The following is an 18,995-nucleotide window of genomic DNA, read 5'->3' as shown; positions in this document are numbered from 1 at the left end:
CTGAAGATCCCGGTCAGATGAAGCCATCAGGACCACATCATCTGCAAAAAGCAGAGACATAATCCTGCGGTTACCAAACCGGAACCCCTCAACGCCTTGACTGCGCCTAGAAATTCTGTCCATAAAAGTTATGAACAGAATGGGTGACAAAGGACAGCCTTGGCGGAGTCCAACCCTCACTGGAAATGTGTTCGACTTACTGCCGGCAATGCGGACCAAGCTCTGGCACTGATCGTACAGGGAACGGACCGCCACAATAAGACAGTCCGATACCCCATACTCTCTGAGCACTCCCCACAGGACTTCCCGAGGGACACGGTCGAATGCCTTCTCCAAGTCCACAAAGCACATGTAGACTGGTTGGGCAAACTCCCATGCACCCTCAAGAACCCTAAGTTCTAGTCCAATATTTAATAATCCTTTTAATTGATCTTGTCTTATTTCTTTTGCATTTTTATTGATTAATAATTTTTCCCACTTAATATATTTTAAAGTTTTTTACTGGTATTTAAGATTTTTTTAATGATTATTATTATTATACAAACACATTTGTATTACTTGATTGCAATACATTTGCAACATTGCATATTATCTTATCCTTTAACATTTCTTTAAAAAAAAAAAACTCTAAAAAAGATGTACATAATTTAAAATAAATAAGAAAACAACTAAAATGATCATAAATTAAAAAGGAAACAGGGAGAAAAATCTATATACAGTATATCTACTTATCATGTATTTGCATTTTAATACTTAATTGTAATGAATTCGCAAAAATTGCAAATTTTATCCTTCAACATTTATTTTAAAAAATGAATTGTATCCACAAAGTAAAATACAAACTTTTGAAAATAATACATATTTTAATGGGTTCAGATTCTTGCATTTTTTTAATTAATTTATTATTTTTCTTCTTAGTATATTTGAAAAATATTTTACTGGTATTAAAAAAAAATTGTTATGATTCTTATCATTATATCAATACAGTTGTATTACTTGATTGCAATACATTTGCAAACATTGCATATTATCTTATCCTTTAACATTGCTTTAAAAAAAAAAACCTCTAAAAAAGATGTACATAATTTAAAATAAGCAAACAACAAATAAAATGATCGTAGATAAAAAAGGAAACGGGGAGAAAAATCTATATACAGTATTTCCACTCATGTATTTGCGTCTTAATACTTAATTGCAATGAATTCGCAAAAATTATACGTTTAATCCTACATTTATTTTAAAAAGGGAATTGTATCCACAAAGTAAAATACAAACTTTTGAAAATAATACATATTTTAATGGGTTCAGATTCTTGCATTTTTTTTAATTAATGTATTATTATTCCTCTTAATATATTTAAAAAAATATTTTACTGGTATTAAAAAGTTTTTTTTATGATTCTTATCATTGTATTAATACAGTGGTATTACTTGATTGCAATACATTTGCAAACATTGCATATTATCTTATCCGTTGACATTGCTTAAAAAAAATACAAACTAAAAAAGGATAAACATAATTTTGATTTAATAAGCAAACAACAAAAATGTTTACAAATAAAAAAGGAAACGGAGAGAAAAAATTATCTCTACTTATCTATTTACGTTTAAATACTGAATTGCAATTAATTTGAAAAATTCCCATATTTTATACTTCAACATTTATTTTAAAAAGGAAATTGTATCCACAAAGTCTTGAAAAGGATACAAATGAAATAATAAGCAATCAAACAACAAAAATACAAGGAAAATAATAATAAAAGGGGAGAAAAACACATATCTGCATAACATTTATGCATGGATACACACCCACATAAGGATAATATACTTACAAAACTAAAGATCTAATGTAAGAATTATATCAAAAAGTTATACCTTCAGTACAATTGATAATTTTGCTAAGATAATTACATTCTAACAAAATGTCCACATGCTTTAAAGCAGGGGTTTCAAACTCAATTTACCTGGATGCAGAAACTGGGCCGCGAGAAAAGTTTTCTTAAAAAAATCCAACATGCACTTTTTAATAAATTCACCTTTGAATGGCTTACCCGCCCTAGCAACATACCTGACAACTCTCACGATATTTCCAGTAAAAACATCCGAATATCAGTGCCCCTCCCATCAACCTCCTGGGGCAGTCATTCTCCCGGTTTTCACCCGGACAACAATATTAAGGGCGTGCCGTGATTGCACTGCCTTTAGCGTCCTCTACAACCTGCCTTCACGTCCGCTTTTCCACCATACAAACAGCGTGCCGGCCCAGTCACATATTGTATGAGGCTTCTGCAGACCCACGGAAGTGACTGCAAGACATACTTGGTCAACAGCCATACAGGTCACACTGAGGGTGGCCGTATAAACAACTTTATCACTGTTACAAATATGCGCCACACTGTGAACCCACACCAAACAAGATTGAGACACACATTTTGGGAGAACATCCGTCCCGTAACACAACATAAACACAACAGAACAAATACCCAGAATCCAATGCAGCCCTAACTCTTCCGGGCTACAATATACACTGTGTTACGCCAAATTTCTTCCCCCCTACAAAAACCTTACCCCCCATTTACTTCCGGGGTCATGTTTCTTCTTACGTTAGGAATATCCTCAAGTTAATTTGTCCAATTAATACAGACGTTTTGTTAACGCTATATTATAAAAATATAACGCTATATTATAAAAATACAGACGTTTTGTTAACGCCATATTATAAAAATAAAAACAAGCCTCCCCCCCCCATTTACTTCCGGGGTCACGTTTCCTCTTAGGTCATCCCATAGATTGTGTTTGTAAATTGGTTTTTAATTTTTTTTTATAATATAGCTTTAACAAAACATCTGTATTAGTTGGACAAATTGACTTGAGGATATTCCTGACGTAAGAGGAAACGTGACCCCGGAAGTAAATGGGGGGGGGGGGGGTGTAGGGGGGGAAGAAATTTTGCGTGACATACCCCCCCCCCCCAACCCCGCCCCCTATTGTAGCCTGGAAGAGTTAGGGCTGTATTGGATTCTGGGTATTTTTTCTGTTGTGTTACGGGGGGGATGTTCTCCCAAAACGTGTTTGTCATTCTTGTTTGGTGTGGGTTCACATTGTGGCGCATATTTGTAACAGTGTTAAAGTTGTTTATACGGCCACCCTCAGTGTGACCTGCATGGCTGTTGATCAAGTTGTTTTGCGTCTACAGAAGCCAAATATGACATGTGGCTGGGCTAGCACGTTATTAGTACAGGTTGTAGAGGACGCTCAATGTGGTGCCCCTTTATAATATTGTTAGGGTGAAAATCGGGAGAATGATTACCCCAGGAGGGGCACTGAAAATTGGGAGTCTCCCGGAAAAATCGAGGATATACAAGTATGACGCTTAAAAGCGCCATTCATATAAAGCTTGTGGGCCGCACTAACATTAAATCTTCACATCAAGGTGCGGGCCGCAAAATAACAGCAATTGGCCTGCGGGCCGCGTGTTTGAGACCCCTGCTTTAAAGTGAACATTATTGTATTATTTGGTGTATTTAATATTATTGGATTTTGTTTGGGTTCCAGTTCTAGTCCTATATTTAGTGGGGGTGTAATGGTACATGTATTTGGATTGAGCCGTTTTAGTACGGGGATTTTGGTTCGGTTCGGAGGTGTACCGAACGACACGGACATATTAAGTAGCGCACCGCACGTTTTGTAAACAATGCACACTGAGGCACCGTGAATTGATTTACGTGGACCCCGACTTAAACAAGTTGAAAAACTTATTTGGGTTTTACCATTTAGTGGTCAATTCTACGGAATATGTCCTGTACTGTGCAATCTACTAATAAAAGTTTCAATCAATCAAAAAAAACAACAACACACGGCATGCTAGCATCGGGCTAGGATAGACTGACCGTACCTCCTCTTTTCACCGGACATGTTCTCGTTTGAGGGGCTGTCCGGGTGGAGTTTCTTAAATGCCTCGAATGTCCGGCATTTAAAGTTAGAGTTGCGTGTATTTTCAATGTACGTTCAGGGTAAAGAAGGGGTTAAAAACAAAACAAAAAGTGGTGCACGCAGCAGCATTCGTGAGGGAGGGGCGGAGACAGAGAGAGCGAGAGAGTTATGATAAACGCGCATGCGTCGCCAGGCTCTGCTTTTTACCCATAGATTTATCAGATTTTATTTTTTATTATCTATAGCAGGGGTGTCAAATGTGTGCCCCGGAGGCCATTTGCGGCCCACAGCTAATGTTTTAAAGGCCCACGGCACATTCTAAAAATAATATTATTTTATATAGTATATATAGGTATACCTCAGTTGGTAGAGTGGCCGTGCCAGCAACTTTGGGGTTGCAGGTTCGATTACCACTTCCGCCATCCTACTTACTGCCGTTGTGTCCTTGGGCAAGACACTTTACCCACCAGCTCCCAGTGCCACCCACACTGGTTTAAAATGTAGCTTAGATATTGGGTTTCACTATGTAAAGCGCTTTGAGTCACTAGAGAAAAGCGCTATATAAATATAATTCACTTCACTATTAAAATAAACAAAAGTGAAATAAAAAAGCTTAAAGGCTAAATGTAATTTAGAAAAAGTTGCAACGTTGACTAATAAAACAAAGCTGTTTTTTTTTGTCTTTCAAACTTTCATTGCTCAAAACATAATATTGAATCAAAATCAATGTTATTCTGAATTAGTGACCTATCCAAGGTTCCCATTACTTCACATCAAATATTCCACTAAGAAAAATATTTTTGGTGGAAGATTTAGCAAATTTGTTAAATAAATAATCCAAAAATGTATATTTTGTTGTCTTACTGTACCGAAAATGAACCGACCTGTGACCTCTGAACCGAGGTACGTACCGAACCGAAATTTTTGTGTACCGTTACACCCCTAATATGTAGTAATCCTTTTAATTGAACTTGTATTATCATTTATTTTGCATTTTTTATCAATTTATTATTTTAGTATTGTATATCTGCGATGAGGTGGCGACTTGTCCAGGGTGTACCCTGCCTTCCGCCCGATTGTAGCTGAGATAGGCGCCAGCGCCCCCCGCGACCCCGAAAGGGAATAAGCGGTAGAAAATGGATGGATGGATGGATGTATATTTGCTGTGTCAAGAAGTGAACAACAGAGTGTTTGATGCAGAGGCAAAAAGAAGGGGTCCACATAAAAGTTTGAGTCATGAAAAAGAAGCATAAAACATGATATAATATCAGGCAGAGTCGACTCTTTCATCCAGAAATTGAGTTGTGTTGACGGTCAACGTGTCGTCCTCGTGCAGGTCTGCGCACGCTTTGCTTCGCTGTGACGGACATCAGCGAGTCGTCCTACCAGCACTGGCTGGAGCTGCACCACCGAGCCTGCACCTCCCTGCAGAACCGAGCCCTCAAGCTGGAGGAGAGCTACGAGCTCATCGAGAAGGTCAGAACCCTCGAATCACACCTCGTTGTTTTCTGTTCCCGGCCTCAACTGAATAAACGCCACCTGACTGACATGTGAGGCCAATGCAATCACACTCAGACATCTGGAGGAAAAAAGACGCTGTAGCCCACAGGTAGTTGTGTGTGTGTGTGTGTGTGTGTGTGTGTGTGTGTGTGTGTGTGTGTGTGTGTGTGTGTGTGTGTGTGTGTGTGTGTGTGCGCTGTGGAAGCACAAGTCAAACACAGCGAGCCGCGATCGTAAATCACCTACTTGGCACTGAACTCCACAACCTCCCCCAACTCTCACAAATACGAGTCGGCCGTCATAGAATAAACAACGTTTAGTGGGCAAAGTGTGCCACTGGGTTGCCAAATGGTGGGCACAGTCGTGGTCGAATACAGTTGTAAAGAACATAATGTCATGGCTGATTCGGTTTCCAATCATTTCTACAACTCTTATTTTTTTGTGATTGGAGCACATACTTGTTGGTCACAAAAAAACATTCACGAAGTTTGGTTCTTTTATGAATTTATTATGGGTCTACTGAAAATGTGAGCAAATCTGCTGGGTCAAAAGTATACATACAGCAATGTTAATATTTGCTTACATGTCCCTTGGCAAGTTTCACTGCAATAAGGCACTTTTGGTGGCCATCCACAAGCTTCTGGTTGAATTTTTGACCACTCCTCTTGACAAAATCGGTGCAGTTCAGCTAAATGTGTTGACCCCAAACACACGTCAAAAGACCTTCTGGAGGAAAGTTCTGTGGTCAGATGAAACAAAAATGGAGCTGTTTGGCCACAATACCCAGCAATATGTTTGGAGGAGAAAAGGTGAGGCCTTTCATCCCAGGAACACCATTCCTACTGTCAAACATGGTTGTGGTAGTATTATGCTCTGGGCCTGTTTTGCTGCCAATGGAACTGGTGCTTTAAAATGGGACAATGAAAAAGGAGGATTGCCTCCAAATTCTTCAGGACAACCTAAAATCATCAGCCTAGAGTTTGGGTTTTGGGCGCAGTTGGGTGTTGTAACAGGACAATGACCCCAAACACATGTCAAAAGTGGTAAAGGAATGGCTAAATCAGGCTAGAATTAAGGTTTTAGAATGGCCTTTCCAAAGTCCTGACTTAAACGTGTGGAAAATGCTGAAGAAACAAGTCCATGTCAGAAAAAACAACACATTTAGCTGAACTGCACCAATTTTGTCAAGAGGAGTGGTCAAAAATTCCACCAGAAGCTTGTGGATGGCTACCAAAAGCACCTTATTGCAGTGAAACTTGCCAAGTTAATATTTGCTTACATGTAAGCAAATATTAACATTGCTGTATGTATACTTTTGACCCAGCAGATTTTCTCAAGTTTTCAGTAGACACATAATAAATTCATAAAAGAACCAAACTTCATGAATGTTTTTGTGACCAACAAGTATGTGCTCCAATCACTCTATCACAAAAAATAAGAGCTGTAGAAATCATTAAAAAAATCAAAACAGCCATGACATTATGTTCTTTACAAGTGTATGTAAACTTTTGACCACGACTGTACGTGCAGTACAATAATTTATCATACAGTGTATGGAAAAAAACATTGGGGGGCGCCATTGAGTCATAATCTAGCACTTGCACACATTCCTTAAAGGGGACCTTTTTGAATGTTGCCCACCATTCACAATGCAGGACAAGAACACATGCTTTCCTCTTTTTATGCACTATATTGGGACGGCGTGGCGCAGTGGGAGAGTGGCCGTGCGCAACCCGAGGGTCCCTGGTTCAAATCCCACCTAGTACCAACCTCGTCACGTCCGTTGTGTCCTGAGCAAGACACTTCACCCTTGCTCCTGATGGCTGCTGGTTGGCGCCTTGCATGGCAGCTCCCTCCATCAGTGTGTGAATGTGTGTGTGAATGGGTAAATGTGGAAGTAGTGTCAAAGCGCTTTGAGTACCTTGAAGGTAGAAAAGCGCTATACAAGTACAACCCATTTATCATTTATATTCTAGTTCCTAGTACATACATTCTAGTTCCTAGTACACAACAAGCACCAGGTGGCTAACACTGAAGCTGATGAGGCTCCTATTGCGCCCCGAAACCCCAAAAACCGCCAACAACACTCCTCATACATGTCACGACCTGCATGCTTACCAGGTATTATAGATGTTGTTATTTTAGGCGCTAACACCGAGGAACTACTTTTTTGAGCCATGGCCAGAAATATTGGCACCCTTGCATTTCTGTCGGAAAATGCACCATTTCTCCCAGAAAAGTGTTGAAATTACAGCTGCTTTGGTATTCACGTGTTTATTTCTTTTGTTTGCATTGGAACAACACACAAAAAAATAACCAAAAAAGCCAAATCTGATATTATTTTACACCTTTGAATCGTTTTATTGCTTGGATTTAAATGACGTCACACCCGACTCATTAAATATGTACTAGGCACCACTTTATCTTTCTAGAAGAAAAATGCCTGATGGTTGTGATGTTTTTTTGGCTGAACGAAGCTTCTTAAATCGCGAAAAAGTGAAATGCTTCTTCAGAGTTCCTGGAGAGGTAATCAAGAAGGGCGGAAGAGTGCTAGATTTTACGAAAGACGACGAGAAAAGTAGCGCTCACTTAAACCAAGGGAGCAGATTTTACAGTTTGTTTGATATATTTTTAATAAACTTTACTCATTGAGTATTTCCCTTAAAAGTATTGCGTGAAGTGAAATTAATTATATTTATGTAGCAATTTTCTCTAGTGACTCAAAGCGCTTTACATAGTGAAACCCAATATCTAAGTTTGACAGACTCTTGCTGTCGTTGTGTGGGTTCCATGGACCACTCAGGAAGGACATCTCTTTCGGGCAGGGTTTGACTCTTGTTTATTCTTTCAATGACACAAGTTTGTCTACGATCGGGTCGCTTTTCAGCTCCTTCTCTCCTGCTCGCTCTCAGCCGGCCGCGTCGTCGCTGTCTTCAGCTCGACCTCTGTCGTTTTCGCTCATCAGGTTCTGCAGCAGGTTCTCCTACTCCTTCTGCCCCGATCTTTCCTCTTTCTCCCCTTTTATACACTGCGAGGAGATATGTTGATTGTCTGCCGGTGCGCGATCCACGCACCTGAATTAAATTGCAGCGGCGTCGCTCCCGGCATGCCACACCTCTCCGCTCTGCCGCATTCTCCGCCTCCTTGCCACCATCTTGGGCAGGGCTCCAGCGTGCCCTGCCCCGCCGTCGGCCCGTCGGCTCCGCCTCTCCACATTAAGTTACATTTTTCAAACCAGTGTGGGTGGCACTGGGAGCAGGTGGATAAAGTGTCTTGCCCAAGGACGACAACAGTGACTAGGTTGGCAGAAGCGGGGATCGAACCTGAAACCCTGAAGTTGCTGGCACGGCCACTCTACAAACCGAGCTATACCGCCCCTGTTATCTCTATAATGTTTGTATTGTCTTTTTAAACACACATGAATTAGAAAGTCAGGGTCAATAATATTTTGTCAGGAAATGTACAACAGGACACAAATGGCGTGGAAGCAACCCGAGGGTTCCTGGTTCGATCCCCACCTACCAACCTCGTCATGTCCGTTGTGTCCTTGAGCAAGACACTTCACCCTTGCTCCTGATGGGTCGTGGCTAGAGACTTGCATGGCATCTCCCGCCATCAGTGTGTGAATGTGTGAATCTTGAAATAGTGTCAAAGCGCTTTGAGTACCATGAAATAGGGCGGGGTGGTATATCGAGTATACTCGATATATCGTGGGTTTGTCGATATAGAAAATGACTATCGTGATATTCGAGTGTACGTTCTCATGCAGTTGCTTTTAGCTGCGGGCATTACACTACATGCGTTTCTCACTCTTTGTTGTCTCTCCTCACAGAGACATAAAACAAGGTAGCAGCATGGGTAACATTAGCTGTGATGCTAGCGGCATACTTGCCAACCTTGAGACCTCCGATTTTGGGAGGTGGGGGGCGTGGTTGGGAATGGGGCAGGGGGCTAGGTTTGGGCGGGGCGTGGTTAAGAGGGGAGGAGTATATTTACAGCTAGAATTCACCAAGTCAAGTATTTCATATATATATATATATATATATATATATATATATATATATATATATATATATATATAATCAAAAAAAATATTTTAATTTCAGTGTTCATTTATTTACACATATACACACACACAACACTCATCTACTCATTGTTGAGTTAAGGGTTGAATGGTCCATCCTTGTTCTATTCTCTGTCACTATTTTTCTAACCATATGCATGTACAGTAGATGGCAGTATTGTCCTGTTTATGAGTGTCACAACATTGCTGTTTACGGCAGACGAACTGCTTTACGGTAGACAAAAATGTGACTGCTGTTGTTGTGTGTTGTTACCGCGCTGGGAGGACGTTAATTAAACTGCCTAACAATAAACCCAGATAAGAAACCAAGAACTCGCCCTCGATCATTCTACATTCTATGAATTTCGGGAGATTTTCGGGAGAAAATTTGTCCCGGGAGGTTTTCGGGAGAGGCGCTGAATTTCGTGAGTTTCCTGGAAAATCCATGAGGGTTGGCAAGTATGGCTAGCGGAGTGGTGCGAGTGGTAATACGAGAGAAAGAAGGTGCGAATCTGGCAACAAATGAAGGAAGAATTAATTCCTAGGAAAAACAGCACGGGGTCCATCGTCTGATGTTGGTTTGACTTCAAGCGGGAAGATGTTGAACAAGTATGCGGCAAAAGTGTTCTACAAAACTTAGCACCTACTACTAATTTATAGCATAATTGTGAAAAGTCACTCGCTAGAGAATGAAGAGTGCTTACTTTGCATGTCAACATCTCCGTTCGGTCCCACACCCACAAAATGCTGAAGCAACCATTTCCAGATCAACACCGTATGAAAAAATTTGTCAACAACAGGAGGAGATAACGTTTGCAGTAACCTACCACATAGCAAAGGACATACACTATTTGATTTCCTATTATGCAGCTCATTTTTATTTGACACTTATTGAAATATCTTGTATGACATCATGCACAAAAAGTGCACTTTATTAGTTTTAATGCACGCTTTGTTTGTTTTGTCAGACAGACCTTCAAAGTAGGATCTATCACATGCCTGCGTTTCACCAATCAAATCCAGTCACTGGTGACGTTTGACTCCATTTCATCTATCAAATGTAGTCACTGGTGACGTTTGACTCCGTTTCACCAATCAAATGTAGTCACTGGTGACGTTTGACTCCGTTTCACCAATCAAATGTAGTCACTGGTGACGTTTGACTCCGTTTCACCAATCAAATGTAGTCACTGGTGACGTTTGACTGTGTTTCACCAATCAAACAGACATTTATTTATAAATTTCAACATTTACAGACAGTTGAAAATAATAAAGTAAGTACAAAAACAGTATAAAACCCGTACAAAACAGCGACAGGGGGTTGTAAATTCAAAGTAACTAAAATAAAAATGCAAAAATACCACTTCACGGTGGCAGAGGGGTTAGTGCGTCTGCCTCACAATAAGAAGTTCCTGCAGTCCTGGGTTCAAATCCAGCCTCGGGATCTTTCTGTGTGGAGTTTGCATGTTCTCCCTGTGAATGCGTGGGTTCCCTCCGGGTACTCCGGCTTCCTCCCACTTCCAAAGACATGCACCTGGGGATAGGTTGATTGGCAACACTAAATTGGCCCTAGTGTGTGAATGTGAGTGTGAATGTTGTCTGTCTATCTGTGTTGGCCATGCGATGAGGTGGCGACTTGTCCAGGGTGTACCCCGCCTTCCGCCCAATTGTAGCTGAGATAGGCGCCAGCGCCCCCCGCGACCCCGAAAGGGAATAAGCGGTAGAAAATGGATGGATGGGGATAAAATAAAAATGCAAAAATATATATATATATAAAATAAACAAAGTGCAAAGCCATAGGCTCACTCAATCTCAGTAAACAATTTAAATTTGGAACACAGCATCAGCGTTTTCACAGCTTTTTGGTTGTTAGAGGTAGAGTGTTTTAATGTAGAGTTCTAAATCTTTTTTAAAGGCACAAAAAACAGGTCGGGTATTGAGAAACTTACATTTATGAATATACAACTTAGCCAATAGTATAATGAGCTTGAAAAGGTAAATTTCATTTTAAAATTTTTTTCCAATACAGTGTCAAACTAAATATATATTATTTAATTTAATATATATTATTGTTTTAGTTGCTTAAGAGATATTCCTGGCTCTGAATTTGTTCATTGCTATTTTTATGTTTTTGTGCATTACTTGTTACCGTCATCATTAAAGGAACAGGTTACTCATCAGTTACTCAGTACTTGAGTAGTTTTTTCACAACATACTTTTTACTTTTACTAAAGTAAATATTTGGGTGACTACTCCTTACTTTTACTTGAGTAATACATCTCTAAAGTAACAGTACTCTTACTTGAGTACAATTTCTGGCTACTCTACCCACCTCTGGTGTAGAATGATGTCTGGAACACAATAGTTCCATATGTCTGGGAATGCCACCGGCGTATAATCCCTGATATCACTCGACAAATCTATTTTTGATAAAGTATAGAGATCTGTTCCATTGCATAGTTGGATTTTTTTGCTCGTATCCGCTTTTTGCAGGAAGATTTAAACCTCTTGTGTACAACAGCCATCTTGGCTTGGTCGACCACCACTGCTTTTCACTTCTGGGAAGAAATCACCTGACGGAATACAAGCAATAGGCTGAATAAACTGATATAATATCCTTATTCTCTACTCCTACTATTTTACAGGTTTTATTATTTTTACTTTGCAGCGTCAATCAGAGGGAGCCATCTGCATCAGCGGTTATCGGCCGGGCTGTGGGGGCGTTTTGTGTCAGGGTCCTGGTGGCGTGCAGATGGCTTCTGAGATAGTGTTTACTCACATGTCTCCTCTGTACTCAGCCATGCAATCATTTGTCCATATCAGGCCTGGGCAATTATTTTAACTCAGGGGGGCCACATTTAGAGAAATTAATGTGTCTAGGGGCACTAATACAAAAGTTCACAATAATGTCTGATTGAATGCTAAAAACTTTATGACAGACCGCCTTAAAAAACGTAATGGAATTTTACATTTGTCTATGAACGATAAAACACTGAATATTGACAAAATATGAACGTCACACTCCCATTCGATCGACATATTTTACAATCAAATGAGACGCAACAAAAATGTAAGAAACAGTGAAAATTGAACGCGAAAGGTACAAAATAAACCCACCTACAATCTGATATATCACTAAGTTTTAGAACTTTTTTGTGAAAATCTCCTTCCGCGTCTGTGGAAACGCTTCCTGCCCACACTGCTTGGTGCCTCGTCTGAGCTGCTGTGACGTAGATGACCATAGTAACTAATTAGATTACCATAGTAACTAATTAGATTACCATAGTAACTGGTATATCATCCATAAGCGCAGATTCCAACCATTGAAATACTTTGTGTCGTTGAAGACTTACGGCCATTAGAAAACATGACTGCACATCAAAATGGCAGCTACAGTTTCCCGTCTTAAAGATCTAAAAACAATTATTTGAATGGCTTAACGGGCCGCATGTGGCCCCCGGGCCTTAGTTTGCTCAGGTCTGGTCCATATAGTTGGATATATGTGTTTTTTTGGTATTTGTGTCCATGCATGTATGTGAGAGAATGGTGGATAAGGGTATTTTTTTTTAACTCCTTAAAGCACTTTGTGTTGCATTATTTTTATGTAAAAAAAAAAAGCGCTTCATAAATCAAGTTTGATTGGATTTGATGAGTTTAGTACCAATGTTGTGATCATAAGAGGGGCCCTTTGATCCGCTGCTCGGATCATGGCATATTCAGGTTTTGCTCTGTTGTACATCACATCCTGTTTGTTATTTGACTTCCTTAGTTCCTGGTGGCACTTCATGTTTTGTTCCATTGCCTGATTACGTAATTGTGTCACCTGCCTTGTGTTTCTCACGCGCACCTGCTTTTTGATTACCTCCTGTATTTAAGCCTGCCCTTTTGGTTCGTTCAGTCTCGCAGTCTTATTTGCTTTTGATGCAACAGGTGACTTCGCTATCCCGCATTATGGTAAATACCTTTTTGAACTCGGTAGCTTCCACGCTATTCCTTCCTTTATTTCCCTAGCTCACATGCTAGCGTCTTTTGTTCCTTCTAGCTCACAGGCTAGTTTTGTTGGTTTTGTCTATAGTGCCTTTGTGCAAGTCTTTTTGTTCTTAGTCTATTTTTGTAGTTGTAAATAAATCATCATTCTTACCTTCATGGTATATCCATTCCGCTTGCATCCACGAGAGAACACAACCACACCCCGATACCAGCAAAACGTCACATTAACGTAGTATTATTGAATAATAACCACGGTTCCATCACAATCTAATTCAAATCCATCCATCCATTTCTACCGCTTGTCCCTTTCGGGGTCGAGGGGGTTGCTGGAGCTTATCTCAGCGGTATTCGGGCGGAAGGCGGTGTACACCCTGGACAAGTCGCCACCTCATCGCAGGGCCAACACAGATAGACAGACAACATTCACACACTAGGGCCAATTTAGTGTTGCCAATCAACCTATCCCCAGGTGCTTGTCTTTGGAAGTGGGAGGAAGCCGGAGTACCCGGAGGGAACCCACACATTTTACGGGGAGAACATGGAAACCACCACAGAAAGATCCCGAGCCCGCGATTGAACTCAGGACTTTCGTATTGTGAGGCACATGAACTAACCCAGGATTCACCAACCTTTTTGAAACCAAGAGTTACTTCTTGGGTACTGATTAATGCGAAGGGCTACCAGTTTGATACACACTTAAAGAAATTACCAGAAATAGCCAATTTGCTCAATTTACCTTTAACTCTGTTATTATTAATAATTAAGGATATTTATCTTTGTGGAAACACTGATCATCTTAATGATTTCTCACAATAAATATATATAGAAACAGATGAATATTTTTATAAATATATTTCGACTCTTTAAAATTCAAAATTCAACCGAAAAAAAAAGAGAAAAATGAACTAATTCGAATCTTTTTGAAAAAATTAAAAAAATAATTTATGGAACATCATTAGGAATTTATCCGGATTAAGATTAATTTTAGAATTTTGATGACATGTTTTAAATAGGTTAAAATCAAATCTGCACTTTGTTAGAATATATAACAAATTGGACCAAGCTATATTTCTAACAAAGACAAATAATTTTTTTGAATTTTAATCATAAGTTTGAAGAAATATTTCACAAATATTCGTCGAAAAAACAGAAGCTAAAATGAAGAATTAAATTAAAATATATTTATTATTCTTTACAATAATTAAAAAAAAAAACTTGAACATTGATTCAAATTGTCAAGAAAGAAGAGGAAGGAATTTAAAAGGTATATGTGTTTAAAAATCCTAAAATCATTTTTAAGGTTGTATATTTACTCTAAAATTGTCTTTCTGAAAGTTATAAGAAGCAAGGTAAAAAAATAAATGAAATTTATTTAAACAAGTGAAGACCAAGTCTTTAAAATATTTTCTTGGATTTTCAAATTCTATTTGAGTTTTGTCTCTTGGAATTAAAAATGTCGAGCAAAGCAAGACCAGCTTGCTAGTAAATAGATACAATTTAAAAAATAGAGGCAGCTCACTGGTAAGTGCTGCTTTTTGAGGTATTTTTAGAACAGGCCAGCGGGCGACTCATCTGGTCCTTACGTTGGTGACCCCTGCACTAACCCCTTCCCCACTGTGCTGCCCTAAGTTGAGAATGTAAACCCAATAAATTGCAATTGTTTCTAGCGGATCAGCAAACAATGTTTTCCAAGTCCAAGTTAATCCGTGTCAACCTTCCTCCATAGCTTGAAAACCACATTTTCGTGTCTATATGTACTATGGTCACATGATAATAATAATACAGTACAGGGAAAACTTTTCCTTAACAAGAGAGAGAAATGCTGCCTCAGGGAAAATGTAATTTAAAACGTCTGCAGCTATGTCCGCACAACACTGACAACATTCATCATATCAGTATGTGGAGTAAAGTTATGGAAGGGCTTAAGCAAGGAACTCCAACAATGTACCGATAGGAGCAAGTTTAGGAATGTGGTGTTTGCAAGGTACAGTGTCTGATATCATTTACTGCTGTTTATCTTGTAGTCTGTATTTATTAGAATTATTACAATTAGGTTGATTGGCAACACTAAATGGTCCCTAGTGTGTGAATGTTGTCTGTCTATCTGTGTTGGCCCTTTGATGAGGTGGCGACTTGTCCAGGGTGTACCCTGCCTTCCGCCCGATTGTAGCTGAGATAGGCGCCCGCGACCCCGAAAGGGAATAAGCGGTAGAAAATGGATGGATGGATATTACAATTATCAATATTATGATAGGTTGATTGGTAACACTAAAGTGTGAATATTGTCTGTCTAGCTGTGTTGGCCCTGCGATGAGGTGGCGACTTGTCCAGGGTGTACCCCGCCTTCCGCCCGAATACAGCACCCCCCGTAACCCCAAAAGGGACAAGCAGTAGCAAATGGATGGATGTACCATTGCACGCTGTACAAAACTTTCTGTACACAGTCGTGAAGAACATAATGTCATGGCTGACTTGATGTCATGCCTGTAATTCAGTTTTAAGTCTGATCATGTTTGTTTTGTTTTTGGACTCTTGTTTCCCCGTTTTACACTTCCTGGTTTTGTTTGTTTCCATAGTAGCCCATTAGTTTCCACCTGGTCTCCAAGACACGCCCAGCCCACAGTCCCGCACCTGTTTCCAATCATCATAGCTGCTATTTATACCATTTTGTTTCTGTCCTCGTCCTGGGAATTTTGCTATTTGCTTTCTGCCTTCATGCCTGCTATTGCATTGCCTGCATATGCTACTCATTCTCCATGCCCGCGATCACCTGCCACGCACCTTGCTATTCTTGCCTCCTGTTTTTTTGTCACAGTAAGTGTGTTATTTTAGTTGTTTGTAGTCATGACATCTTGCTTTTTATGTTCATAGTTCATTCATGCCATCGTGCAAGTGTTTTTGTTTCCTGTTTGTATTTTGTAGTCTAGTAATATACCTCCTTCTGAGCGACCTTTGTTTTGATTATTTTTGTATTTAGTGTATTAATAAATTATCATCATGTACCTGAATTCACGCCTGGCATGCCTGTAATCCCTCACCGTCGAAGGAGCAAAACCAATCCATGTCATAGTCCTGACACTTGAGTTTCCTGTAATTTCTACAACTCTTATTTTTTTGTGATTGGAGCACATACTTGTTGGTCACAAAAAACATTCATGAAGTTTGGTTCTTTTATGAATGTGAGCAAATCTGCTGGGTCAAAAGTATACATGCAGCAATGTTAATATTTGCTTACATGTCCCCTGGCAAGTTTCACTGCACAAAGGCACTTTTGGTAGCCATCCACAAGCTTCTGGTTGAATTTTTGACCACTCCTCTTGACATAATTGGTGCAGTTCAGCTAAATTTGTTGTTTTTTTATGACATGGACTTGTTTCTTCAGCATTGTCCACACATTTAAGTCAGGACTTTAAGAAGGCCATTCTAAAACATTAATTGTAGCCTGATTTAGCCATTCCTTTGCCACTTTTGAAGTGTGTTTGGGGTCATTGTCCTGTTGGAACACCCAAATGCGACCAAAACCCAATCTACTCATTGTCCGCCCTGATATCGGTAGGTCGTGAGTTCAAACCCCGGCCGAGTCATACCAAAGACTATAAAAATGGGACCCATTACCTCAGTGCCTGGCACTCAGCATTAAGGGTTGGAATTGGGGGTTAAATCAACAAAAATGATTGCCATGAGAGTCCACCGCTGCTGCTCACTGCTCCCCTCACCTCCCAGGGCGTGATCAAAGGGATGGGTCAAATGCAGAGGACAAATTTCACCGCACCTAGTGTGTGTGTGTGACAATCTTTGGTACTTGAACTTTAACTTTAACCTCCAGGCTGATGATTATAGGTTGTCCTGAAGAATTTGTCCCCTGGCAAGTTTCACTGCAATAAGGCGCTTTTGTTAGCCATCCACAAGCTTCTGGTTTAATTTTTGACCACTCTTCTTGCCAAAAGTGGTGCAGTTCAGTTAAATTTGTTGGTTTTTCTGACATGGACTTGTTTCTTCAGCATTGTCCTTTGGGAAGGCCATTCTAAAACCTTAATTCTAGCCTGATTTAGGCATTCCTTTTCCACTTTTGACGTGGGTTTGGGGTCATTGTCCTGTTGGAACACCCAACTGCGCCCAAAACCGAAACTCTGGGCTGATGATTTTAGGTTGTCCTGAAGAATATGGAGGCAATCCTCCTTTTTCATTGTCCCATTTACTCTCTGTAAAGCACCAGTTCCATAGGCTGCAAAACAGGCCCAGAGCATAATACCACCACCACCATGCTTGATGGTAGTCTTTGTGTTGCTGGGATTAAAGACCTCACCTGTCATGTCCTGGTGATCATGTTTAGTTTGGCTATGTTCTGTTTGGTTTTTGGATTTTGTCAATTCCTGTTTTTTCACTCCCTGCTTTGTTGCCATGACAACCCATTAGTTTTCACCTGTCCTCGTGTCACGCACCTGATTCATTTGGACCTGTTGTAAATCACCGCATCACTATTTAAACCTGTAGTTGCCAAGCAGTCAGCCTGGCGACATCACCCTCTATACACCCTTGTTATTTATGGTGATGATCCATGCTGTTCTTTTTCATGCTCTTTTCTCGTTTCAGGTAAGTTTTCTTTATTCATGCCATAGTTTGCAAGTTTTGTTTTATGTCCATTGTTCTGCCTTTGTGCGAGTTTTTGTTTATACCCTTTATACTTTTGAGTGTTAAAACTAAAAGATGCCATTACCTTCACGCCATGTCCGATCCAGTCGCTTCGCACCTCGGGAAAATAATCCACACTATAGTCCTAGTCTTGACATCACCTTTTTTTCCTCCATATTGCTGCGTATCTTGGCCAAACAGCTACATTTTTGTTTCACCTGACCACAGAACTTTCCTCCAGAAGGTCTTATCTTTGTCCATGTGAAGAAACAAATCCATGTAAGAAAACCCCAAAATTAAGATGAATTCCACCAATTTTGTCAAGAGGAATGGTCAAAAATTCAACCAGAAGCTTGTGGATGGCTACTAGAGATGCGTGGTTTGCGGTCTCATCTGCGGAGTCCGCGGATAAACCGCGGGTCAGGCGGTTGACATGACGAAAAAATAGATTTTAATTAGATTCGGGCAGGTGGCGGTTGAACCATCCGGAAATATGTGATATGCATGGTTCTGTGATCGATATCCTTTACCATTCAAAGTGCCATTTAAGACCAGTGTCACAAAGCGAAGAAGACAATAAGAGACGCTATTATTCTCCTGAACGACTGCCGGTAGTCACCCAGATAATAAGTATTAGGGCGTGCTATGAAGCCATTGGCTTTGTCGTCTACTACAACATGTACGATCTGCTTGTCAGTCCAGCATCATGTTGTGTGTGGTTTCCGCGGCAACACGCACACGTTGGTAAGGTGGGCGGGGTAAAATATATTCAGGAAGTATCACGGATACAAAGGATTATGGGTATTTGTTGTGTTGCGTTTATTTTGTGTTACTGTGAGGATGTTCTCCCGAAATGTGTTTGTCAGTCTTGTTGGGTG

General features: G+C 40.1%; 1 protein-coding gene across 6 annotated transcripts in view; it reads left to right on the top strand.

Annotated features, from left to right (window-relative positions):
• LOC133546053 (phospholipid-transporting ATPase IA-like) overlaps window positions 1-18,995 on the top strand; it is a 441,030-nt gene that overhangs the window by 228,542 nt on the left and 193,493 nt on the right. For all 6 annotated transcript variants that reach the window (XR_009804972.1, XM_061891880.1, XM_061891879.1 and 3 more), the window contains one exon: window positions 5,269-5,408. Coding sequence is in view for 5 of the 6 variants with exons in the window: in XM_061891880.1 (XP_061747864.1) it covers window positions 5,269-5,408 (140 nt within the window). In the remaining variant the exon portion in view is untranslated. The remainder of the gene's footprint in view (window positions 1-5,268; window positions 5,409-18,995) is intronic.

Source organism: Nerophis ophidion, linkage group LG29 (genome assembly GCF_033978795.1).
Source record: "Nerophis ophidion isolate RoL-2023_Sa linkage group LG29, RoL_Noph_v1.0, whole genome shotgun sequence".
Classification (NCBI taxonomy): Eukaryota; Metazoa; Chordata; class Actinopteri; order Syngnathiformes; family Syngnathidae; genus Nerophis; species Nerophis ophidion.
The sequence above is the reverse complement of the archived record's forward strand: the minus strand, read 5'-3'. Positions and strand labels throughout refer to the sequence as shown.